Here is a 25,396-nt window from a genome sequence, read left to right on the forward strand (position 1 = left end):
CTAGGTACTGCCAGGGTTCAGCATCAGCTCTATCATGGGTACTGCTCTTCTAAGTGCTCATCAAGACGAGTCGGATGACTAAAACAGCGTGTGCCTATGTTGCACTAATCCTTAGTTCCGCTAGGTACTGCCAGGGTTCAGCATCAGCTCTATTATGGGTACTGCTCTCCTAAGTGCTCATCAAGACGAGTCGGGTGACTAAAACAGCGTGTGCCTATGTTGCACCAAACCTTAGATCCACTAGGTAGTGCCAGGGTTCAGCATCAGCTCTATCATGGGTACTGCTCTCCTAAGTGCTCATCAAGACGAGTCGGATGACTAAAACAGCGTGTGCCTATGTTGCACCAAACCTTAGTTCCACTAGGTACTGCCAGGGTTCAGCATCAGCTCCATTATGGGTACTGCTCTCCTAAGTGCTCATCAAGACGAGTCGGGTGACTAAAACAGCGTGTGCCTATGTTGTACCAAACCTTAGATCCACTAGGTACTGCCAGGGTTCAGCATCAGCTCTATCATGGGTACTGCTCTCCTAAGTGCTCATCAAGACGAGTCGGATGACTAAAACAGCGTGTGCCTATGTTGCACCAAACCCTGGATCCACTAGGTACTGCCAGGGTTCAGCATCAGCTCTATCATGGGTACTGCACTCCTAAGTGCTCATCAAGACGAGTCGGATGACTAAAACAGCGTGTGCCTATGTTGCACCAAACCCTAGATCCACTAGGTACTGCCAGGGTTCAGCATCAGCTCTATCATGGTTACTGCTCTTCTAAGTGCTCCTCAAGACGAGTCGGATGACCAAAACAGCGCGTGCCTATGTTGCACCAAACCTTACTTCCACTATGTACTGCCAGGGTTCAGCATCAGCTCTATCGTGGGTACCGCTCTCCTAAGTGCTCATCAAGACGAGTCAGATGACCAAAACAGCGCGTGCCTATGTTGCACCAAACCTTAGATCCACTAGGTACTGCCAGGGTGCAGCATCAGCTCTATCATGGGTACTGCTCTCCTAAGTGCTCATCAAGACGAGTCGGACGACCTAAACAGCGCGTGCCTATGTTGCACCAAACCTTAGATCCACTAGGTACTGCCAGGGTTCAGCATCAGCTCTATCATGGGTACCGCTCTACTAAGTGCTCATCAAGACGAGTCGGGTGACTAAAACAGCGTGTGCCTATGTTGCACCAAACCTTAGATCCACTAGGTACTGCCAGGGTTCAGCATCAGCTCTATCATGGGTACTGCTCTCCTAAGTGCTCATCAAGACGAGTCGGATGACTAAAACAGCGTGTGCCTATGTTGCACCAAACCTTAGACCCACTAGGTACTGCCAGGGTTCAGCATCAGCTCTATCATGGGTACTGCTCTCCTAAGTGCTCATCAAGACGAGTCGGGTGACTAAAACAGCGTGTGCCTATGTTGCACCAAACCTTAGATCCACTAGGTACTGCCAGGGTTCAGCATCAGCTCTATCATGGGTACCGCTCTCCTAAGTGCTCATCAAGACGAGTCGGGTGACTAAAACAGCGTGTGCCTATGTTGCACCAAACCTTAGATCCACTAGGTACTGCCAGGGTTCAGCATCAGCTCTATCATGGGTACTGCTCTCCTAAGTGCTCATCAAGACGAGTCGGGTGACTAAAACAGCGTGTGCCTATGTTGCACCAAACCTTAGATCCACTAGGTACTGCCAGGGTTCAGCATCAGCTCTATCATGGGTACCGCTCTCCTAAGTGCTCATCAAGACGAGTCGGGTGACTAAAACAGCGTGTGCCTATGTTGCACCAAACCTTAGATCCACTAGGTACTGCCAGGGTTCAGCATCAGCTCTATCATGGGTACTGCTCTCCTAAGTGCTCATCAAGACGAGTCGGATGACTAAAACAGCGTGTGCCTATGTTGCACCAAACCTTAGATCCACTAGGTAGTGCCAGGGTTCAGCATCAGCTCTATCATGGGTACTGCTCTCCTAAGTGCTCATCAAGACGAGTCGGGTGACTAAAACAGCGTGTGCCTATGTTGCACCAAACCTTAGATCCACTAGGTACTGCCAGGGTTCAGCATCAGCTCTATCATGGGTACCGCTCTCCTAAGTGCTCATCAAGACGAGTCGGGTGACTAAAACAGCGTGTGCCTATGTTGCACCAAACCTTAGATCCACTAGGTACTGCCAGGGTTCAGCATCAGCTCTATCATGGGTACTGCTCTCCTAAGTGCTCATCAAGACGAGTCGGGTGACTAAAACAGCGTGTGCCTATGTTGCACCAAACCTTAGATCCACTAGGTACTGCCAGGGTTCAGCATCAGCTCCATTATGGGTACTGCTCTCCTAAGTGCTCATCAAGACGAGTCGGGTGACTAAAACAGCGTGTGCCTATGTTGCACCAAACCTTAGATCCACTAGGTACTGCTAGGGTTCAGCATCAGCTCTATCATGGGTACCGCTCTCCTAAGTGCTCATCAAGACGAGTCGGGTGACTAAAACAGCGTGTGCCTATGTTGCACCAAACCTTAGATCCACTAGGTAGTGCCAGGGTTCAGCATCAGCTCTATCATGGGTACTGCTCTCCTAAGTGCTCATCAAGACGAGTCGGATGACTAAAACAGCGTGTGCCTATGTTGCACCAAACCTTAGTTCCGCTAGGTACTGCCAGGGTTCAGCATCACCTCCATTATGGGTACTGCTCTCCTAAGTGCTCATCAAGACGAGTCGGGTGACTAAAACAGCGTGTGCCTATGTTGCACCAAACCTTAGATCCATTAGGTACTGCCAGGGTTCAGCATCAGCTCTATCATGGGTATGGCTCTCCGAAGTGCTCATCAAGACGAGTCGGATGACTAAAACAGCGTGTGCCTATGTTGCACCAAACCTTAGATCCATTAGGTACTGCCAGGGTTCAGCATCAGCTCTATCGTGGGTACGGCTCTCCGAAGTGCTCATCAAGACGATTTAAATGACCAAAACCGCGTATGTCTGTGTTGCACCAAACCAGAATTCTACTAGGTAGTAGGTAGGTACTGCTACTACTGCCAGGGTTCAGTCAGGGTCATTTTGCTGTCTCATTTTAAAATATCACGAATGTAATTTTATTAGACGTTGATGCAATTGAGAGTAATTCTAATAAATTTTTTGAAACTTTAATGGCCATTGAAGTTAATCCGAATTAAAGTTAATCCGAATTAACTTCAATGGCCATTAATGTCTCAAAAATTTAATCCGAATTAACTTTAATCCGAATTAACTTTAATCCGAATTAAATGGCTAATGGTTAATGGCCATTAACCTTTTTAATTGTTAATTTTTAATGGTTAATGGCATTAGCGTTCGGCCAACACTGTATGTATAGACATTTAATTCTCAAAACAAACCTGCGTTTTACAGTGCGCAGGTCGAGATATTGTTTGAGTGTGCGTGCGGCGACCATAGATACAAGTCGCGCACACATACAAGTCGCGCGCGGTGCGTTGTATCATAGAGTAACTTATACTAGAGCGGTACTGTCATAGTAAATTTTGTAACCCCAGTAAATTCACTGCCATCTGTCGACACACTTTAAAACTAAAAATGAAGATTTATAAAAATACGATAGAATGTATTTAAATATAGATAAATGATTTTTTTTATTTGCATTAATTATTTTTATGATTTTGACCCATGTTCTTTCACTGATATGCGTTAAAATTGTTAAATAACAAACGAAACCGTCAACGCCCTCTATACGAGAGTAGGCCAAAACTAGTGGCGCCATCTGATCGAGAATCAAATTTTCGTGATTTTCGAGGCACGTTTTTTCCTTAGACTGTATCCATCTATTACGGAGTTATATCTATCTTTGCTTCATACAACGCACCGCGCGCGACTTGTATCTATGGTCGCCGCACGCACACTCAAACAATATGTCGACCCGCGTTTCTCGTGCGCAGGTCGAGATATTGTTTGAGTGTGCGTGCGGCGACCATAGATACAAGTCGCGCACACATACAAGTCGCGTGCGGTGCGTTGTATGAAGATAACATACTTTGCCCTGTTTATACTATGCCCTAACCTAGCAAGTCTATATGAAATAAGTAGATAGGTAACACGATGAGGAGGCTTGCCTCGAACGCCCCTAACTACTGTCTACGGCGCCCCAGGGTGCCGCGGCGTACAGTTTGGGAACCCCTGATCTAGCCTATTTTCTTGTATATGTTGTAAAATGTATATGTTTTGCAGCCGACTCCGCCTGTGGTGCTGCGCGCGCAGCTCGTCAAGAAACAGCTAGAGGAGACCAAGACTTTGACCATCAAGCTGGAAAACAAGGAGGCTGATATCAAGGAGCTCAGGAAAGCGCTCAAGGTAAGATCCAGCCATATTTTTTCATTTCTCATGCTATGGAAGTGGGTCATTGTTTATCTACGAAGCGGGCTAAAAGTGATACGTTTCTGCTCTAGGTCGTTTTACTTTTGGGACCCTATTACTAAGACTCCACTGTCCGTCTTGTCTGTCACTAGGCTGTATCTCATGAACCGTGATAGCTAGACAGTTGAAATTTTCACAAATGACGTATTTCTGTTGCCACTATAACGACAGTTACTAAAAACAGAATAAAATGAATATTTAAGTAGGGCTCCCATATAACAAACGTCATTTTTTGCCGTTTTTTGCGTAATGGTACGGAACCCTTCGTGCGCGAGTCCGACTCGCACTTGGCCGGTTTTTTTTATATCACTGTGATGGCCAACAATGGACGACTGATTTGTTATCGCTATGGAAATTTGCGATTTAAAAGTCATGTTTTTATGTAATTTAAAATTAACTGGGTCCAAATATTTCTAGGACTATAATTTGTAATGAAAATATAATGACTTTTGTCTGTCGTGTTGTGTTGTGTTGTGTTGTGTTATAACGAGTATCGGTTTCAACATTTAATATGGTTTATAATTAACTAGCGACCCGCCCCGGCTTCGCACGGGTAGCTGAACTAATTTACACAAAACCTTTACAAATTTATAAATTTTTTTATACCACGTCGGTGGCAATCAAACATACGGTCCGCCTGATATAAACCTTCCTCTTGAATCACTCTTATCTATTAAAAAGACCGCATCAAAATCCGTTGCGTAGTTTTAAAGATCTAAGCATACATAGGGACAGACATACAGACAGCGGAAAGCGACTTTGTTTTATCTCTCTGTGGTCGCTCCCTCATGACTGAGGATCGTGGTCATCAGTGGATGTGGATGCTCCACACCTGGTTCTTGTAATCTGCCTCCATCGGTGCCTGTCCATCGCGTCTCTGACGATCGAGCAAAAGCTGTTTGAGGATGGGGCCCTTTTACTTGATCGCTCCATCTAGTTGGAGACCGTCCCCGGCCTCGTTTGCCCTCCGTGTTTCCATGATGATCAGCTTTTCAAGGCTTTCATCTCCCCTCCTCATTATGTGGCCGAAGTAGGACAATATGCGCTGCTGGCAGACTGTGGATAGGCGAGTTTGGACACGAAGCTGTGAAAGGATCGATACATTGGTGCGCATGGCGGTCCAGGGTATCCTCTATTGCTCAGCATCTCCTTGAGTCGGGTACAAATCACTGGATCGAGTTGCATAGTCCCAAGGTCATTTCGACAGAACGCCACTATATACCAAGATTGGTAAGAGAAGCCGTTGAAATTCACAAATACAAAAATTTTAATCGTGAAGATGGGTTTAAACTGTCAAATGTGTGGAATCCTGTGATTTGTTTGTGTAAAAAACCAGTGATATCCGAATCAAACACGCGTAGTGACACCGTGAGTGTAGTGTGTTTGGACAGACCGACGAGTGTGAACGCGACCGGACCAACAAGTGTGAATGCGACCGTCGGTAACGTTGAAAGTGAACGCAGCCGACGCGCAAGAATGAGGGTAGACAGAGCGCTGTCTACACAAGTTTGACACCCACCCGCTATCTTCAGTCACCCGTGAACATGATGCATGTAACTGCGTCGAAATATCGGGAGCTCACAAATAACACAAAAGGTAATCACGGTCTATATCCCGGTCAATATAAGTCTAGTGAAACTAACCGTGAATCATTCAAAACTCTAACTATATAGTAATTCACTAATGATGCATTTGTGTGCAGGCGAAGCAAGAGGAACTATCAGAGATGCAGATCCGTCGCGAGCTCGGGGAGCGCAAGCTGACGGCGGCGGCGCGCGAGGCCGAGCTGAAGGCCGAGCAGCTGACGCGCAAACTTGACGACGCCAACAACCAACTCAAACGGTAATTGAAAGTTTTTGGCTAAAATTTCATTTTTGGTACAAGCTTTTATCGCTGACTGTACTTTTCATTCCACAGACAACTAATACTCATCGAGACAATTCTAAAAACCCCAAACACAATTAGGTTTCGTTGTTTTATCACAGAGTTCCTATGGCCACCTTCTGTCTCCATCATGAGATCAGCTCGATGGTACCATAATATTGCATTGTCAGCCGACTTACATGTGTATGCAAATTTTCAGCTTCATTGGAAGTCGGGGAGTGGGTCAAATTTAACTTGCAAGATTTGACCCGCACATACATAGGTACATTGCAAGTTAATTAAAAGCTTGTGTAAAAGCGAGTATCAAAAAATATTTATACAGTATTTTTTTTCAATTTGAAAATATCTATAGTTCGTCATAGGACTGTTTCATTTTTAACATAGACAGAGAGAATCATACTATCTTTGTCTTACACTAGTACTAGCACCCTAGAAAAAAGGATGAGTATAGTTTTTTTGGTTCTTATTTACTGTCAATTTGGTTTGACCAACTATATTTTGTCAAAGAGGATATAATAGGATAGAGCGGTACTGTCATAGTAAATTTTGTAACCACAGTAATTGCACTGCCATCTATAGACACATTTTAAAACTAAAAATGAAGATTTATAAAAATACGATAAAATGTATTTAAATATGGATAAATGTATTTTTTTTATTTGCATTAATGATTTTTATATGATTTTGACCCATGTTCTTTCACTGATATGCGTTAAAATTGTTAAATAACAAACGAAACCGTCAACGCCCTCTATACGACTGTAGGCCAAAGGTTTCGTGATTTTCGAGGCACGTTTTATCATTAGACTGTATATATCTATTACGGAGTTAATTATATTTATCAAAGATAGATATAACTCCGTAATAGATGGATACAGTCTAAGGAAAAAACGTGCCTCGAAAATCAAGAAAATTTGATTCTCGTTCAGAGGGCGCTACTAGCTTTGGCCTACTGTCGTATAGATGGCGCTGACGGTTTCGTTTGTTATTTAACAATTTGAAATAACATGGGTCAAAATCATAAAAATAATTAATGCAAATAAAAAAAAACATTTATCCATATATAAATACATTTTATGGTATTTTTATACATCTTCATTTTTAGTTTTTAAGTGTGTCGACAGATGGCAGTTAATTTACTTTGGTTACAAAATTTACTATGACAGTACCGCTCTAGTATAAGTTACTCTATGTAGATACTTACATAGGTACATTGCAAGTTAATAAAAAACTTGTAACAACTTATGATCTGTAAAGTTTTACTCCTCGAAAAAAACGCATCAAGTTTAGCTCAATAGGGAATATTACATAAAACTCTGCGTAGAGGGCGTCACTAGCACAATCACTATCACTCTCCGTATTCGATTGATAGAGAGGCTGATAACGAAATTTCGATATTCGCGTTCGCGGTAGGGCCACCTGGAAACAAACCGCCTTGATGCATCAACGTCATAGTGAAAACATGTCAAAAAACTGTTTAAGGTCTAGTATGTATAAGTTACTCTATGGTTTAGTATGTGCACTAGTGCTGCACTCTGGCGGCTGAACATTGCAGCAATACCCCCTATTAGAAAGATCTCGAGAAGTAATTTATCGAAGTACACGACGTTGTTTCTTTCAAAAATCTTTGCGGTGGGTTAGTTATCTCTGCAGCTGACTACAAAAAATATAAACTGTAAGAAAAAAAGCGAGTGTCAAAAATATTTTTTTTTCCATTTTAAAATATCTATTTTGTTTACAGCAAAGAAAAGGAGTTCGAAGAGACAATGGACCATTTACAACAAGACATAGACTCGTTGGAGACCGAGCGTGGCGCGCTCAGAGACAAGCTGAAACTATATGCCAAGCGAGGCGGGCAACATCACGGTATGTTCACCAGCTTTTCATCACACTTGCTCGAAAAAGATCTTATTTCATGCAGACGTACCGAAGGACAAAGGCCTATATTGTTCCCGCGGGCGTTATGGATTCTGGTAAAAAAAGTTATAACTCACTCGTTTTTTTACAATGATATAATTATAAACTGAAATAAATGTCATATACGAAGGAAAAAATGACCAAAGCCTCCAGTGTCCAGAGCTGGAATCGAACCAGCGTACCCCGTTTACCGGACAGGTGCCTGAACCGCTCGGCTATCCGGCCACGGTGGCATGGGTCGAAATTTCCAAGTACATGACGATTCCCAAAGGCTTGTGGCGCCCCCTGGCATAGTAGTGTGTCTACTTGAAAAACCACAAATTAAAATATTTTCATAGAAAATAATTTAATTTGTTCTTAGAATGATGTAGTTAATATTATAATGAAATAAAACTATGAAAACGGATTATATCGCGTATATCGAATTTATAGTACATCCCGACGTTTCGGAACCCTTTACAGCGTTCGTGGTCAACGGGTGACATCCGTTATAATCCGTTTTCATAGTTTTATTTCGTGAGTAACTATCGCGGTAACCGAAGACAATATGTGACGTTTTCAACCAAAAGGTACCACATTGTCGCTTGTCGATAAGGTTGATTTCGAATTGAAGCTATATGGAAATAGCGCCTTATTAACAACCGACAATAAGTACCCTTTTGGTTGAAAATGGCACATATTAATTTTATAATCTTAATAAAATACAGCCATAATTAACATATGTCTTAAATACTTCATAAAATTATATTTTTACAAACAAAGCTTGGAGCGATCACAAGTATATATGGGGGAAGCATCGATAATTCAGTTTATCGAGATATGAACTCCCTACCTATCTTAAAATTTTGCCCCCGTAATTCCGATGTCTGCTCATAATAAATAGTTATTGCATGAAGAGGCGTAAGGTATTAGAAAAAATCGTGCCCCTATGTTGGACAGGTGAACTACATAAAATTAAATATGTAGATTTTAACTTTAAAACTCCCTTGAGACTCAAACATATTGAATTATTTTAAACCGGGTCACTCACGTATTATTAAGTCGAATAGCTCGACATGTTTCGGTCCAATTTACGAGGACCGTCATCACGGAGCACGACACCTATTCTTCTTATTATTATTCTTGTCGAGCTATTCGACTTAATAATACGTGAGTGACCCGGTTTAAAATAATTTAAATATGTAGAATTCTAGATACATATGTTTTGTGATAACTGAAACTTTTGACAGACAAAATAATTAAATACTTCCGCTGTCAGATTCGAGACACGATTTTTTCTTGACTGTACACCTCAATAGAATATTAAATAGAGGTTAAATATAATTTATTTTTAAGTTAATTGTTTATTTATAATTTATAAAAATAGTAATATTTTACTTATATTTTTAGATTTGGCACTTCTGCGTAAGTCTGATTTTTGTTGTGTATTAACAGTTTTTTTTTGTTTGAACTCGTTTCTATAACTCTTAGGTGCAAAGTATATTATTTATTTATTACTAAATAAGTAAAAATAAAAAATAAAAATTTATATTCCGTAAACATTCATCTAAGGCTTATCCAATATAATTATTTAGTAATACTTTTATAATGTATTAGTCTTACGAAAATGTTGAAGACAGTTAAACCAATTTAAAAAAAAAAATAAACTTCTATGAATTCTATGTAAATTTTGTAGCTTTTACACGCCTCAAGTGCTCAACATTTTCTTAGACAAGTGTCGACACGTTTAGAAAGACGTGTGTAACGCGTGTGTAAAGAGTGTGTAACGCGTGTAACTAGTGTGTAACTGGTGTGTTTGCGCGCGCAGCGGTGGCGTCGCCGGCGGTCGTCTCCAGAGACTACTCACGTAAGCCACGCCTACTAACGTTTATCGATATCGACATCAACTCTTTTAAAATCACTACAGGGGCCTATTTCTCGATATTAGTCTAATATTATTAGTGTGTTGTCATGACAACCCATACGATTTGACAGTTCGTGGACTAATAATATGTGCCATTTTCAACCAAAAGGGTACTTATTGTCGCTTGTCAGTAAGGCGCTATTTCCATATAGCTTCAATTAGAAATCAACCTTATCGACAAGCGACAATGTGGTACCTTTTGGTTGAAAACATCACATATTAGTGTCATATCATTCGAGAAATCGGCCCCGGAGTAATACATAGTGTCTTGTTTAGGGTTCCGTACCCAAAGGGTAAAAACGGGACCTTATTACTATGTAAGACTCCGCTGTCCGTCCGTCTGTCACTAGGCTGTATCTCATGAACCGTTATAGCTAGACAGTTGAAATTTTCACAGATGATCTAATTCTGTTGCCGCTATAACAACAAATACTAAAAACAGAATAAAATAAATATTTAAATGGGGCTCCCATACAACAAACGTGATTTTTTTGCCGTTTTTTGCGTAATAGTACGGAACCCTACGTGCGGGAGTCCGACTCGCACTTGGCCGGTTTTTTTATTTATTTTAAACTTCGTTCCAAGGGAGCATTCATGAGCTTAAATTAAGTCTATTTCTAAAAGTCACCGGTATTCTAATTGAAGATAATCATTTTTTCTGATAAGGCATTACGAGCGTGTACACTTGCCTTAGGCCTGTTTACACATCGATCAGTGTTTAGGACGAGTATACATTTGCTCCTAAACGCATGTATCTCGGACGATCGACGGAGAACAGAAAAAGTGTATTCTATCAACAATAGTCGATATCGATAAATCAAAATGGCTTAAATGTTGTCTGTCCTAACTCCTAACCAAGCATGTCTATACCTACCCTTATTAATATTAATTAATAGGTAAATGGAAATGCTAATAACTAAATCATTAAAAAATAACGTCGGTTGTGTTTTAATAGTTTATTGGTATAGTTTGAATCTTGAAATGATTTTTACGACAAAGACCATTGTTTCTTTTGTGCGCGCGCGTGGCCATTGTGTTTGAGCGCGTGGCCATTGTGCCTGAGCGCGTGCCACGTTATATCATTCAAATTTATCACTTGAAAAGTGAGTTCCACCAGCCATTAACACAAGGAATCAAAATCAAAATATGCATCAAATTTGCGACTCCTGTGGATAAAATGCACCTTCTCAGCAGTTTTTGACGAATAAAGAGAACCATTATGAGGGGCCCGTTTCTCAAAAGCTTGTAACTTGTAATACAAGCGGATGTCACTTTTTGACAGCTTTTGTTAGAAAGGGACTTCCACTACACGCTGCAAGCTTTTGATAAACGGGCCTCTGGTGTCCTGAAAATTTATTTAAAAAAAAAAACAATTTAAAATTTAATTTGTTTATTTCGTATAAACATGCATATTTACAAACTTAACCACTAATCTTAAATATAAAAAGATTTTTTGAGTTAAGGAGTCTAGGTATATAGAATTAGTTATCATAAATAAGGATTCTAATAAAAGAAAAATGTGTAATTTAATTAATTTCCAAATGGGGTTACGTTTGGTCGAGTTTCGGAATCTAAATCCCTATTTTATGTGTTTTTTCCATATGTGTATTTTGTATAATTAAGAAACTTAGTTCTTCGAGCATAGTTTTCTATGTACTAGTACAATGAGTATTAATGTAATCAAAATTATCTTTATTCAGTATTAGAAAAGACATATATATGCTTACATTTTTATACAACTACATAGTGTAGTGACCTTGGTCACTAGGCGCAGCACAGTTAAGTGACCAACCGACGTCCCTAAGTCGTTAGAATAAGGTCTACAATTGGTCAGTCAACTGCACTGTCCAGTAAAGATAACAACAAAATAATATAGGTACTTTAACATTTTATGAATAAAGTAAGCTACATCTGTTCCCCGTACTAGTATTAAACTGTATCACGGTAATGTATGTTATGTACATATATTTATGCAGCGGCAGTGACGCCAGTACACGCACCTACGGAGATCCGTAAGAAAAAAAATGTTAAAATTTTATCACTATTAGTGTCGCATGATCCAGTCAGAATCAAATATGTATATAGTGACGGCCAAATATATCGTAACACCTTTGCTAGCGTCAAAGAGGATATAATAAGATAGAGCGGTACTGTCATAGTAAATTTTGTAACCACTGTAAATTCACTGCCATCTATCGACATACTTTAAAACTAAAAATAAAGATTTTAATAACAAAACTTCCGTGAGACATAGACATATTAAATATATTAATAACGGGTCACTCACGTGTTTTAAGTCGAAAACGCTCGACATGTTTCACTCCGTACCGAGGAGCGTCATCAGGAGCTTGCGTCGACGGTGACGGACCGGCGCAGACTGTGGGCCGCAGCCCTCCGCGCCCGATGACTCGGCGCGGGCGCCGGTGGCGGCAGGGGGGGCGAGAAACTACCCTCGTTTACGGCATTATTGTCAAATGATGGGTTGCACACAACACTCACTACGTCATTCGCTAATGGTTCGTCCACTTAAAGCGTTTTCGACTTAAAACACGTGAGTGACCCGTTATTAATATATTTAAAAATAAAGATTTATAAAAATACGATAAAATGTATTTAAACATGGTTAAATGATTTTTTATTTGCATTAATTATTTTCATATGATTTTGACCCATGTTCTTTCTTTGATATGCGTTAAAATTGTTAAATAACAAACGAAACCGTCAACGCCATTTATCCGAGAGTAGGCCAAAGGTAGTAGCCATCTGTTCGAGAATCAAATTTTCTTGATTTTTGAGGCACGTTTTTTCCTTAGACTGTATTGTATCCATCTATTACAGAGTTATATCTATATTTGATGCTAGCAAAGATAGATATAACTTCGTAATAGATGGATACAGTCTAAGGAAAAAACGTGCCTCGAAAATCACGAAAATTTTATTCTCGATCAGATGGCGCCACTACCTTTGGCCTACTCTCGTATAGAGGGCGTTGACGGTTTAGTTTGTTATTTAACAATTTATCATATCATTTATCCATATTTAAATACATTTTATCGTATTTTTATAAATCTTCATTTTTAGTCTTGAAGTGTGTCGATAGATGGCAGTGAATTTACTGTGGTTACAAAAGTTACTATGACAGTACCGCTCTATCCTATTATATCCTCTTTGCTATAACAGTACCGCTCTATCCTATTATATTCTCTTTGCTAGCATCGAAATAAGAATGTGTTCCGATATATTTGGCCACTTTGGCTTTCACTATCTATTTGATTCTGACTTGCTGACTGTTATCAAATAAATCCATTTTTTTATTTGCATTTATTCTGTATGTTCAAGTTTAATTTAAAACTGTTTTATTATCTTAAATTATATCTTTTTAGAGTTCCGTAACCAAAGGGTAAAAACGGGACCCTATTACTAAGACTCCGCTGTCCGTCTGTCCGTCCGTCTATCTGTCTGTCACTAGGCTGTATCTCATGAACCGTGATAGCTAGATAGTTGAAATTTTCGGTTACATCGGAAGCATAAACTTCACATTTACGCCTCGCGCCAAAATTTTGACGGATCCTATGCTGCCCTCTATAGTTCATGCACGCTCCCTATACGCGCCGTGTCCTAAATTATCGCCTTCATCTGACCCTTGATCCAACCACCTAGCGAGTCTCTCAAGGTGTTGGTCGAGACTCTTCGCTATGAGACCGTTCGCTGACACGACTATCGGGACAATGATCGTCGAATCAACATCCCACATGGGGCGGTTATCTCGTATCTTGCTGGACTTGTCCTTCTCGGCCTTCATTTCTCATCATGGGGGATGGTGTCGATGAGCAGTTTCTTATTTCATCATCATCATCATATCAGCCAGAGGATAAGGACAGAGGATCACGTAGAGGACTGCTGGACATAGGCCTCCCCCAATCAGTGCCACAATGACCGGTCTTGCGCCACCCGCATCCAGTGGGGGTTTTTAGGGATCCGTACCCAAAGGGTAAAAACGGGAACCTATTACTAAGACACCGCTGTCCGTCTGTCTGTCTGTCACCAGGCTGTATCTCATGAACCGTGATAGCTAGACAGTTGAAATTTTCACAGATGATGTATTTCTGTTGCCGCTATAACAACAAATACTAAAAGTCCTACTGTACCTATATTGTATGTCCTAAGATACTGGAATAAGCTGTGGTTACCTATAATTGGACAAACATCTAACCTCAATGTTATGTAAGCTACAGATTGTTTTTCCATGATGTATTGTCTGTTGGTGATCCCAAATAAATAAAAAAATAAAACTAAGTACGGAACCCTCGGTGCGCGAGCCCGACTCGCACTTGGCCGGTTTATTTTTTTATTATTATTATGTCTTTTTGGTTTGTCTGTAAACATTACAAATTGTAATTTCTTTAAAATCGAAGGGTAAGGTTTGACTAATAAGCTATGGAATGGATGCTAATTTGATTTTGTTATGTCTTCATTATTACTTTTTAACTGTGAATGTTTCATTTTACCTAATGTTTACTTTCGTACACCGCTTAATTTTAATTTAATTCAATTATAACTTTATTTGAAAATGTTTAACTTCACAAGGCCTTAACAATTTTATATATCTGAATCTTATTAGGTTTTAATTTAATTTAATTTGATAAATGTTCCATATTTGAAACAACTAATCAATTCCTTGCGAGGTTATATCATTCATCTGTGTATCAAATGAGAAATGATTTTAATAACTTCGTAAAAAAAAATTATTGCTCATTTGAATCTTATGTCTTCATTATTAATTTTATAAAATATATTAAATAACATAAGAAATATAATAAGCATGTTAAAGTCAGTGCTCAATACAATCTTGATTCGAATGCCATTCATGTTAATTTTGTAACTAGTGTCATGTCATGTGTAACATGTAACATTTTTACTATTATTATTCTACTCGTACTACCATGTAATTACAACTTATCTACCGTAAACTGGGGTTACTTTTATTGGTGGGGTAACATTGGTCATCGATTATTAAACTATAATAAGGAATCCGTTTCTGTGCGCTTTCATCATCTATTTCTGTTAAGCATGCCAACCACATCATAAAATGTGATGTTTTCAACCAAAAGGTAAAGGTAAGGTAAGGAAGGTAGGTAAGGTAAGGTAAAGTCATTGTCGCTTGTCGATAAGGTTGATTTCTAATTGACGCTATATGGAAATAGCGCCTTACTGACAAGCGACAATAAGTACCCTTTTGGTTGAAAATGGCACAATGTTTAAGTCCGCGTTAAAAAATCATCTCCCTTTTTCTTTAAAAATCGATGATCAACGTTACCCCGCGAATCAAAGTAACCCCATTTTACGGTACACTTTGTAATTCTTTTTGTAATTCCCACAGACCACCTTTTCTGTGGTAATTCCTCAAAACAGTTTCAAATTACGTTACGGCTCGGCCGGCGGCGGCGGCGGCAACCATAGGTGGGAACGCAAGGTCCGATCACTGTGTCTCGCTCCAACCTATGGTTGCCGCCGCCGCCGTCGCTAGTCATGCAATGTCGTGGCCGAGCCGTTAGGTACAGTGAGGTTCGAAATTGCATTGAAAAAATTATGAATAAAGAATAAAGAAGAATAAATTCATTTATTTCGATCAACTTAGGATCATATTGCGTTATCATATTACATAAAATTATTATATTAAAATTAAGATTAAGATTAAAGTTAAATTATACTAAATTACATTAAATTAATCAAATATACATTATATTTTTACCCTTCTCTAAAATAATAAGCAGAGAATCCAAAATAAATTCCATTCATAACTTCTCAATGCAATTATTATTCACAACGACGGGACCTAATCGCTTAAAATAAGTTTTAAATTTACCTCCGACGTTTCGAGGACGGCGTTGTCCCCGTGGTCTCAAGTATTTTACGCGATTAAGTCCCGTCGTTGTGAATAATAATGAGTATAAATCGTGAAAGTTTAAATCAGTGTTCTCCATGCAATTTCGAACCTCACCCTCGTTCACTTACCTGTACTAACAATGGTATTCTGTTAAACAAAAGCCATTATTTCTTTTGTGTGAGCGCGTGGCCTTTGTGCCTGAGGCTCACACACAATGGCCACGTGCTTAGGCACAAAGGCCACGCTCTCACACAAAAGAAATAATGGCTTTTGTTTAACAGAATGCCATTGTTAGTACAGGTAAGTGAACGAGCTCAGTAGATAGCGTTAACTATACCTCAGCGTGTCGTACCGTACTGTGTCCATGTATTAAAAGTGCACGTGTTGTAGATGAGACTCCGGTGAAGGTGGCGCCGGGCGTGGCCGCTGGAGAGGTGAACGAAGCCCTACAGCAGCAGCTCAAGGTGCTTAGCTGGTGAGTCTCAACTCTAAGTGTCTGTGATCTTGATGTTTTTCCAGTGGTAAAATAACCAATAATTAATGCATGCAAAACTATCTATTTTAATTTTCTTAAGGTATTAAAAGGCTTTTTATTTTTATTTATCCATACTAATATTATAAATGCGAATGTCTGTCTGTCTGTTTGTCTTTCTGTCTGTGTGTTCCCTCTTCACGCTTAAATCGCTTAATCGATTTAGATGAAATTTGGCATAGAGATAGGTTGAGTACCTGAGAAGGACATAGGATAGTTTTTATCCCGAAAATCATCCCTTAAGAAAGTAAAAAGCGGGGTGGAATTGAGATAATTAACGAAGTGCCTGTTAATTTGTGTGCATAATATGCTCAAATTTAGATTGCTATGAGAATTTTTCCAGGCGCTATTCTTACTCTAGCTGCGGTTACTAAGTCCACGCAGACGAAGTCGCGGGCAAAAGCTAGTTATTTTATATAAGCGGTCGGTCAGTATAAGCGGAGTCATAATAAAAGGTATCCACTGTAAAATATATTTTATTAAAATTACACCTAAACCAAAGATAGATATAACTCCGTAATAGATGGATACAGTTTAAGGAAAAAACGTGCCTCGAAAATCAAGAAAATATGATTCTCGAGAGGGCGCTACTAGTTTTGGCCTACAGTCGTATAGATGGCGTTGACGGTTTCGTTTGTTATTTAACAATTTTAACGCATATCAGTGAAAGAACATGGGTCAAAATCATAAAAATAATTAATGCAAATAAAAAAAATCATTTATCTATATTTAAATACATTTTATCGTATTTTTATAAATCTTCATTTTTAGTTTTAAAGTGTGTCGACAGATGGCAGTGAATTTACTGGGGTTACAAAATTTACTATGACAGTACCGCTCTAGTATAAGTTACCCTATGAAGATACACAGAAGTAACAGTTGGATACACAACTAATAAAGTACCTAAGTATCAAACATGCTTACAAACATACATACGGGGTTTTTATTTTTATTTATTATTTTATATAAGCGGTCGGTCAGTATAAGCGGAGTCATAATAAACGGTAAACACTGTATAATATATTTTATTAAAATTACACCTAAACATAACAAATACTTTATTTATAACGGCAAGTTACATATGAAGGGTACACGGAAAGAACATGTCTAGTCACTTTTCTTGGAAAATAAGATTTTCATTTCAAAATGTAGAGCCCTTGATGAACCCATGAACGATTAGTTATGCCTAGTTTAAAAACACCTGGTCACGGAATTACCATACATTTTGACATAGTTACAAATTTTAAAACCGCGATTACTCAAAATGTTACTAAAGTGACTAGACATGTTCTTTCCGTGTACCCTTCATATGATCATAGATTAACTTATACTAGAGCGGTACTGTCATAGTAAATTTTGTAACCCCAGTAAATTCATTGCCATCTATCGACACACTTTAAAACTAAAAATGAAGATTTATAAAAATACGATAAAATGTATTTAAATATGGATAAATGTTTTTTTTTTATTTGCATTAATTATTTTTATTATTTTAACCCATGTTCTTTCACTGATATGCATTAAACTTGTTAAATAACAAACGAAACCGTCAACGCCATCTATACGACAGTAGGCCAAAGCTAGTAGCGCCCTCTGATCGAGAATCAAATTTTCTTGATTTTCGAGGCACGTTTTTTCCTTAGACTGTATCCATCTATTACGGAGTTATATCTATCTTTAATATGATCCTTTGGTCATACTAGGATTAATATGGGTCTTGTGATGGATGAATGTCTAAGGTTCGAAAAACTATGCGTAACTGCTTCTATCGGCTTAAAGTGCTGTACGGGATTCGCGAGTGTTTATCTGTTGGTATGCGCATCAAATTATGTGATACCCTTATTTTGTCGAAATTAAATTATGCTGATGTAGTGTTTGGCGAGTGTTTACTAGCTAAGACAAAGAAGGTACTGCAGCGAGTACAAAACGCATGTGCACGGTTTTGTTTCCCTGTCCCACGATGAGCACACGTTTCGCCGTTTTTAAACCAGCACGATCTCCTAAATATGAATTCACGTATCTACACTTTTCCACATTATTGTTTGGAGTCATAAAAAATAAAGAACCCTCGTACCTATATGACAAGCTTAACTTCTCTCAGCGCGCCATAAGACACGCATCACGACTCACTTTTCCTCCACACCGCACGGTTGCCTTCCGTGGCAGCTTTCGTTTCGCTGCCACTAAGTGTTGGAATGATTTGCCACCACCAGTACGTAATTCGAAAACCGTGTCCACCTTTAAAATTCACCTCTCTAAATTCATACTGGCTAAGCAGAAATGCAACACTTAGGCAACTGTGCACACTCAGTCACTCACACACAAATCGCATAGACACTTACATACACACGAACATTCATAAGACTTAGGTATAGGCTAATTTTAATTAAGTAATTTGATTGTTATTTGTATTTAAGCTTTCCCTTATTTATTTTTTACATGGTGTTCACTAGTCCATCTACTGGGCCTTACTGAAAATCAGCGTCGCGGAGTGTGCCATGTTGGCTCACACCGTGACACCAAGCTGAGTAAGGACCATTTAGCGCAACCTCATTCTGTGTATATTTCTAGTTTTAGTCTTATGTTATGTTGTGCTAATATAGTATTTTATACAATCGTGATATAATAGAGCTTTTCAGTCGAGTACCGTGTTTAAGCAACGAAGCTTGCTGAGTTGCTTAGGTTAAGGTACGAGATTGAAAAGCTTGATTATATCACTATTGTATACAATACTTTTTCTACGAGACAAAAAAATAATACTTTCAACTAGTAGAATCATATAAGTAAACAAACCAAAAGTATACAGCTAAGATACGCGAGCTGCCGCAGCCCGCGATACCTCGCGCCCCGGCCGCCGGGCCCGGCGCCCCCGGCGGGTTGGTCAACGACACCTCCTCGTAACTCATGAGGCCCTGGTACCTGCTCCGCGCTAAATTCAATTTTAAGACAGTTTTTTTCTCGATTTTGGCCACCGTAGCCTATGGAGAGTAACAAGCAACGCTAAGCGGTTTTCGTAGGATATGGATGTTGCTACACGAAGGGTGTCACGTGCGCGTTTATGACCTATGAAGCAATTGTTGGCCAACCAATCACAAAGCAGATGCGACGCATCAGCGTGTTTAAGTAGGCTTATTTGCATTGAATCGAGTCTCCTTAAACAAGAAATATTTTACTGAAATGTATGAAGTTCTATTTTCAAAATTTTTATACTTGACTAAACCGTATCGATAAAATTCTTATGCTTAAGTCGGAAGTGCCATAGACTATCCAACGTTGAAAAGAGTAAGGTTGTAGTGTTGCATATGAAGTCGTAATACACAGATTATACTCGACGAGTAGAAAATAGTACATTTTACAACTAGTGTGAAAAGACATTTCACACGTGTTGTAAACGACGTTTTTTAATACAATTGCGAAAAAATAATAAATTAATATATCATTAGTAGAATCATACCACCAAACCAAACCAAAACCAAAAGTACCTATACAGCCCTTGATAGTTGAGCTGCCGCAGCCCGCGATACCTTCATACTCGTGCGCGCCCCGGCCGCGGCCGCCGCGGGCCCGGCGCGGGTTGCTCAACGACACCGAGGAGTAACGAGTGAGGCCCCAGTACCTGCTCAAGCTAAATTACATTAAAACTGCGTTTCGAAACTATAGTTTGGAACTAAAAAGTAAAAAGCACTAGTTCGAGAAATTGAGCTTCTCGCACGCTACGCAGCCACAAAAAGTACCACTTTTTGAGCAACTGTATTATGCTTTTTCTTTCTTTTTTCTTCTTTCTAATAGATGTGATTTGTTTTCCAGGACACTGGAACGCGAGCGCGCCGCGCGCGTGGCCGCGTGCCGGCGCGCCGAGACCGTGGCGGTGCGCAGCCTGCGGCCGCTCGACAACCCCGCCGCCCCGGCCGCCGTGGCCCGCCGGCACGCCGCCGCAGCCCTACAAGCACGCCTTGACACTTTACACTCGGTTAGTATTACAACGAGACCGTGGCGGTGCGCAGCCTGCGGCCGCTCGACAACCCCGCCGCCCCGGCCGCCGTGGCCCGCCGGCACGCCGCCGCAGCCCTACAAGCACGCCTTGACACTTTACACTCGGTTAGTATTACAACGAGACCGTGGCGGTGCGCAGCCTGCGGCCGCTCGACAACCCCGCCGCCCCGGCCGCCGTGGCCCGCCGGCACGCCGCCGCAGCCCTACAAGCACGCCTTGACACTTTACACTCGGTTAGTATTACAACGAGACCGTGGCGGTGCGCAGCCTGCGGCCGCTCGACAACCCCGCCGCCCCGGCCGCCGTGGCCCGCCGGCACGCCGCCGCAGCCCTACAAGCACGCCTTGACACTTTACACTCGGTTAGTATTACAACGAGACCGTGGCGGTGCGCAGCCTGCGGCCGCTCGACAACCCCGCCGCCCCGGCCGCCGTGGCCCGCCGGCACGCCGCCGCAGCCCTACAAGCACGCCTTGACACTTTACACTCGGTTAGTATTACAACGAGACCGTGGCGGTGCGCAGCCTGCGGCCGCTCGACAACCCCGCCGCCCCGGCCGCCGTGGCCCGCCGGCACGCCGCCGCAGCCCTACAAGCACGCCTTGACACTTTACACTCGGTTAGTATTACAACGAGACCGTGGCGGTGCGCAGCCTGCGGCCGCTCGACAACCCCGCCGCCCCGGCCGCCGTGGCCCGCCGGCACGCCGCCGCAGCCCTACAAGCACGCCTTGACACTTTACACTCGGTTAGTATTACAACGAGACCGTGGCGGTGCGCAGCCTGCGGCCGCTCGACAACCCCGCCGCCCCGGCCGCCGTGGCCCGCCGGCACGCCGCCGCAGCCCTACAAGCACGCCTTGACACTTTACACTCGGTTAGTATTACAACGAGACCGTGGCGGTGCGCAGCCTGCGGCCGCTCGACAACCCCGCCGCCCCGGCCGCCGTGGCCCGCCGGCACGCCGCCGCAGCCCTACAAGCACGCCTTGACACTTTACACTCGGTTAGTATTACAACGAGACCGTGGCGGTGCGCAGCCTGCGGCCGCTCGACAACCCCGCCGCCCCGGCCGCCGTGGCCCGCCGGCACGCCGCCGCAGCCCTACAAGCACGCCTTGACACTTTACACTCGGTTAGTATTACAACGAGACCGTGGCGGTGCGCAGCCTGCGGCCGCTCGACAACCCCGCCGCCCCGGCCGCCGTGGCCCGCCGGCACGCCGCCGCAGCCCTACAAGCACGCCTTGACACTTTACACTCGGTTAGTATTACAACGAGACCGTGGCGGTGCGCAGCCTGCGGCCGCTCGACAACCCCGCCGCCCCGGCCGCCGTGGCCCGCCGGCACGCCGCCGCAGCCCTACAAGCACGCCTTGACACTTTACACTCGGTTAGTATTACAACGAGACCGTGGCGGTGCGCAGCCTGCGGCCGCTCGACAACCCCGCCGCCCCGGCCGCCGTGGCCCGCCGGCACGCCGCCGCAGCCCTACAAGCACGCCTTGACACTTTACACTCGGTTAGTATTACAACGAGACCGTGGCGGTGCGCAGCCTGCGGCCGCTCGACAACCCCGCCGCCCCGGCCGCCGTGGCCCGCCGGCACGCCGCCGCAGCCCTACAAGCACGCCTTGACACTTTACACTCGGTTAGTATTACAACGAGACCGTGGCGGTGCGCAGCCTGCGGCCGCTCGACAACCCCGCCGCCCCGGCCGCCGTGGCCCGCCGGCACGCCGCCGCAGCCCTACAAGCACGCCTTGACACTTTACACTCGGTTAGTATTACAACGAGACCGTGGCGGTGCGCAGCCTGCGGCCGCTCGACAACCCCGCCGCCCCGGCCGCCGTGGCCCGCCGGCACGCCGCCGCAGCCCTACAAGCACGCCTTGACACTTTACACTCGGTTAGTATTACAACGAGACCGTGGCGGTGCGCAGCCTGCGGCCGCTCGACAACCCCGCCGCCCCGGCCGCCGTGGCCCGCCGGCACGCCGCCGCAGCCCTACAAGCACGCCTTGACACTTTACACTCGGTTAGTATTACAACGAGACCGTGGCGGTGCGCAGCCTGCGGCCGCTCGACAACCCCGCCGCCCCGGCCGCCGTGGCCCGCCGGCACGCCGCCGCAGCCCTACAAGCACGCCTTGACACTTTACACTCGGTTAGTATTACAACCGTTCGCTAGGTGGCGCTGTATCGTACAACTCGAATGCTGCATCGCGCTGTTAAAAAAATCCTTTTAATGATGTCTAATCGACATTTAAAGTAAAATTGTATGTGTCTTTGAACCTAAAGTAAGGACGCTGAGCGCGAAGAATTTTATACATTGATCCGCCCGTTCGTATCCCCAAAGAGAATTAAGTAGACATAGAGTACTCACTCCATGCATCAGGTTTGTTATCGAAAATACTATTAGTTTCGTAGTCGACATCTAGCGTCAAGTAGCGGAATTATCAGTACTGCTACTCGACAATAGATGTCACTTGTGTCGCGACTGACGAAAAGTGTATTGCTCAACAAATATTACAAGCAGAAGGAGTTGAAAATAGAGTTTCGGTTAATCCGGTTATAATATTGGTTGAAAATTGCTGAGAATTAGAATTTCCGATCGTCGCGACATCTATTGTCTAGTAGCAGTACTGATAATTCCGGTACTTGACGCTAGATGTCGACTACGAAACTAATAGTTGTTTTGGTAACAAAACTAACGTATGGAGTCAGCACTTATTTATAAATGATATTTTGCTGCATTTTTATTTCTCGTTGAAATGTAATTCCGCGTCGTTGTGGTACATGGGCAACATGGAAAATGGACCCAACAAAAAAAAACTTTTTTTTTATTTGACGTTCTGTTTACAGGAATGGACGCTATTCGTGGCTCGCTCGGGGCTTGTCAAATTCCCCGAGGACCCGAGCAAGTACGCCAAGACATTAGAGCAGCATAAGGAGAAGCAGAGAGAGATGAGGAAACAGCTAGAGGTCAGTTATCTCCCTCGCACACTTACTTATATAACCTCAAAAAAAAATTCGATTGTTAATGGGTTAAAAACTGTAATAGATGTCATATATTAAAGAAAAATTGACGAAGCTCTGCAGTGGTGAAGGCCGGATTCGAACCGGCGTCTTTAGCTATCGCGGCTAACGCCATGAACCTCTAGGCCATCTCGCCACGGCGGTACCCGTCACAATTTCTCGACTATATGCCATCTTAGTAAGACTAGGCGTCTTTGACCAGCTCTAAGAGCAAGCAGTGCGCGCTTGCACCTAAACGAATTCCTTATATTACGTTATAGCGAGAGAGACTGGTGCTGCCATCTATGAACAAGTTTGGGTAGTGTGACTACTTAAAAAACACAAATCAAAATATTTAATAAAATAATTTGATTTGTTCCCAAAATTAATGGGTTAGTTAAAATAACCGACAACGGTAAAAACGACTCTTTTGACAAACATTATGAATACGAAAGGCATAGTTTAAAACCCCCGAAAACCTTGAAAATGACTTCTATGACCATTATTATAAATAGTCATTTCTTGACTTATTTTCTCCGTGTATAATATACTCAAGATTAACGGAAATTTCATTGCTTCAAAAACCCGAATTTAATGTGTTTGTGCATTAAATATTTTAAGAAATATATGTGGGTAAACGATAACAATGATTAAAACTTTTACTCAGGAGCGTCTAATCGCACTTCAAAACGAAGTCCGCGATCAACTGCTCCTCCACCGGCCGTGGCGCTGCGTGGAGGCTCCGTTGGCGACGTTCCCCGCTCCCGACCTCACCGGAGCCCTGGCGCCGCGGACGGTGCCTGTCGGAGCCCTGCAGTACCCCGCGCCGAGCAATACTGAACACACTGTGTACGTCACACCGAGGCAGCTCGCTACGTGAGTATTCATCTTATAGTCCGGCTTTTTTTTTATATAATAAGAAACAAACAAGTCTTAAAATAAACATGAGGAACTTAGCTAATAGCTACAAATTGATTTTTTATAGACCTATAGTTTCCTAATTCACATATCGAGGTACAATTAAAAAGTAATGATAAATAGTGCAAACTTGTAGTACCTACCTTTTATGCTCAAATTACAGTCAGGCCTATGGAACTCTCCGCGCGAGCTCGGATTTATGCCTACGAATCTCGTCCCGCCGGCGGTACTAAAGCTAGCCAGTCGGTTGCCACACGCGCTCACGCACTCACGTCACCGCGCGCTATGCCAAAAAAATGTCACCGTCACGAACAAATAACACAAATTGTAGTGTGGATGGATGCAGAAAAAGAAAATAAATAAAAAATATAGTTTTTTCCTCTTTCGACAGATGAAAAGTAATTAGACATTCTAAATATAGGTACTTACACCTACTGGTATTATTTTTACGATAGTTACAAGCTACGTAGGTACTATTAAATTGTTTTAAAGATGTAGGTAACGTTTTTTACGACACATTTATACTTAGATATCTAACTAAGACACCTAAGTATTTGAAAGAAGCGTCGGCAACCCTAGCGTTATGTCGGCGCTCGCGGTGCGGGGAGCGGCGCGTTGAAGGTCACTCCATTGTATTTTTGTGTAGGTATCAAAACGGTAGGTATTTGCGTTTTCTTTAAGAGAGAAGTATCTGTTCGTAAGAACTATTATATAATCTGTGGTACAGTCCTAACCGAAAGAAAGCATTATAGCGCATGTAGCTTAGGGGAGACCTGGGAGGGTAGTGATAAAGAGGAGTTCTGACAATGAAGATTTCTCGAAAACTGTCTGTAAGCGAGCTGGAAACAGTGCTCTTAGGCCCCTTTAGAAATGCGAATTTTGACGTAGTACCTGGCTACCTGCCAACGGCGCATATAAAGCGGTTTTATGTGTTGGTAGTTAAAAAGTGGAAACATGTT

At 42.4% G+C, this 25,396-nt stretch overlaps 1 protein-coding gene across 1 annotated transcript in view; it reads left to right on the forward strand.

The window, feature by feature from the left end:
* LOC134752314 (dynactin subunit 1) overlaps positions 1–25,396 on the forward strand; it is a 99,231-nt gene that overhangs the window by 70,585 nt on the left and 3,250 nt on the right. The window contains exons 23-30 of the mRNA XM_063687984.1: positions 4,214–4,336; positions 6,102–6,241; positions 8,025–8,149; positions 10,008–10,046; positions 16,381–16,465; positions 20,330–20,492; positions 23,367–23,486; positions 24,187–24,395. Of these exons, the coding sequence (XP_063544054.1) occupies positions 4,214–4,336; positions 6,102–6,241; positions 8,025–8,149; positions 10,008–10,046; positions 16,381–16,465; positions 20,330–20,492; positions 23,367–23,486; positions 24,187–24,395 (1,004 nt within the window). The remainder of the gene's footprint in view (positions 1–4,213; positions 4,337–6,101; positions 6,242–8,024; positions 8,150–10,007; positions 10,047–16,380; positions 16,466–20,329; positions 20,493–23,366; positions 23,487–24,186; positions 24,396–25,396) is intronic.

This window comes from Cydia strobilella, chromosome 24, assembly GCF_947568885.1.
Source record: "Cydia strobilella chromosome 24, ilCydStro3.1, whole genome shotgun sequence".
NCBI classification, from domain to species: Eukaryota; Metazoa; Arthropoda; class Insecta; order Lepidoptera; family Tortricidae; genus Cydia; species Cydia strobilella.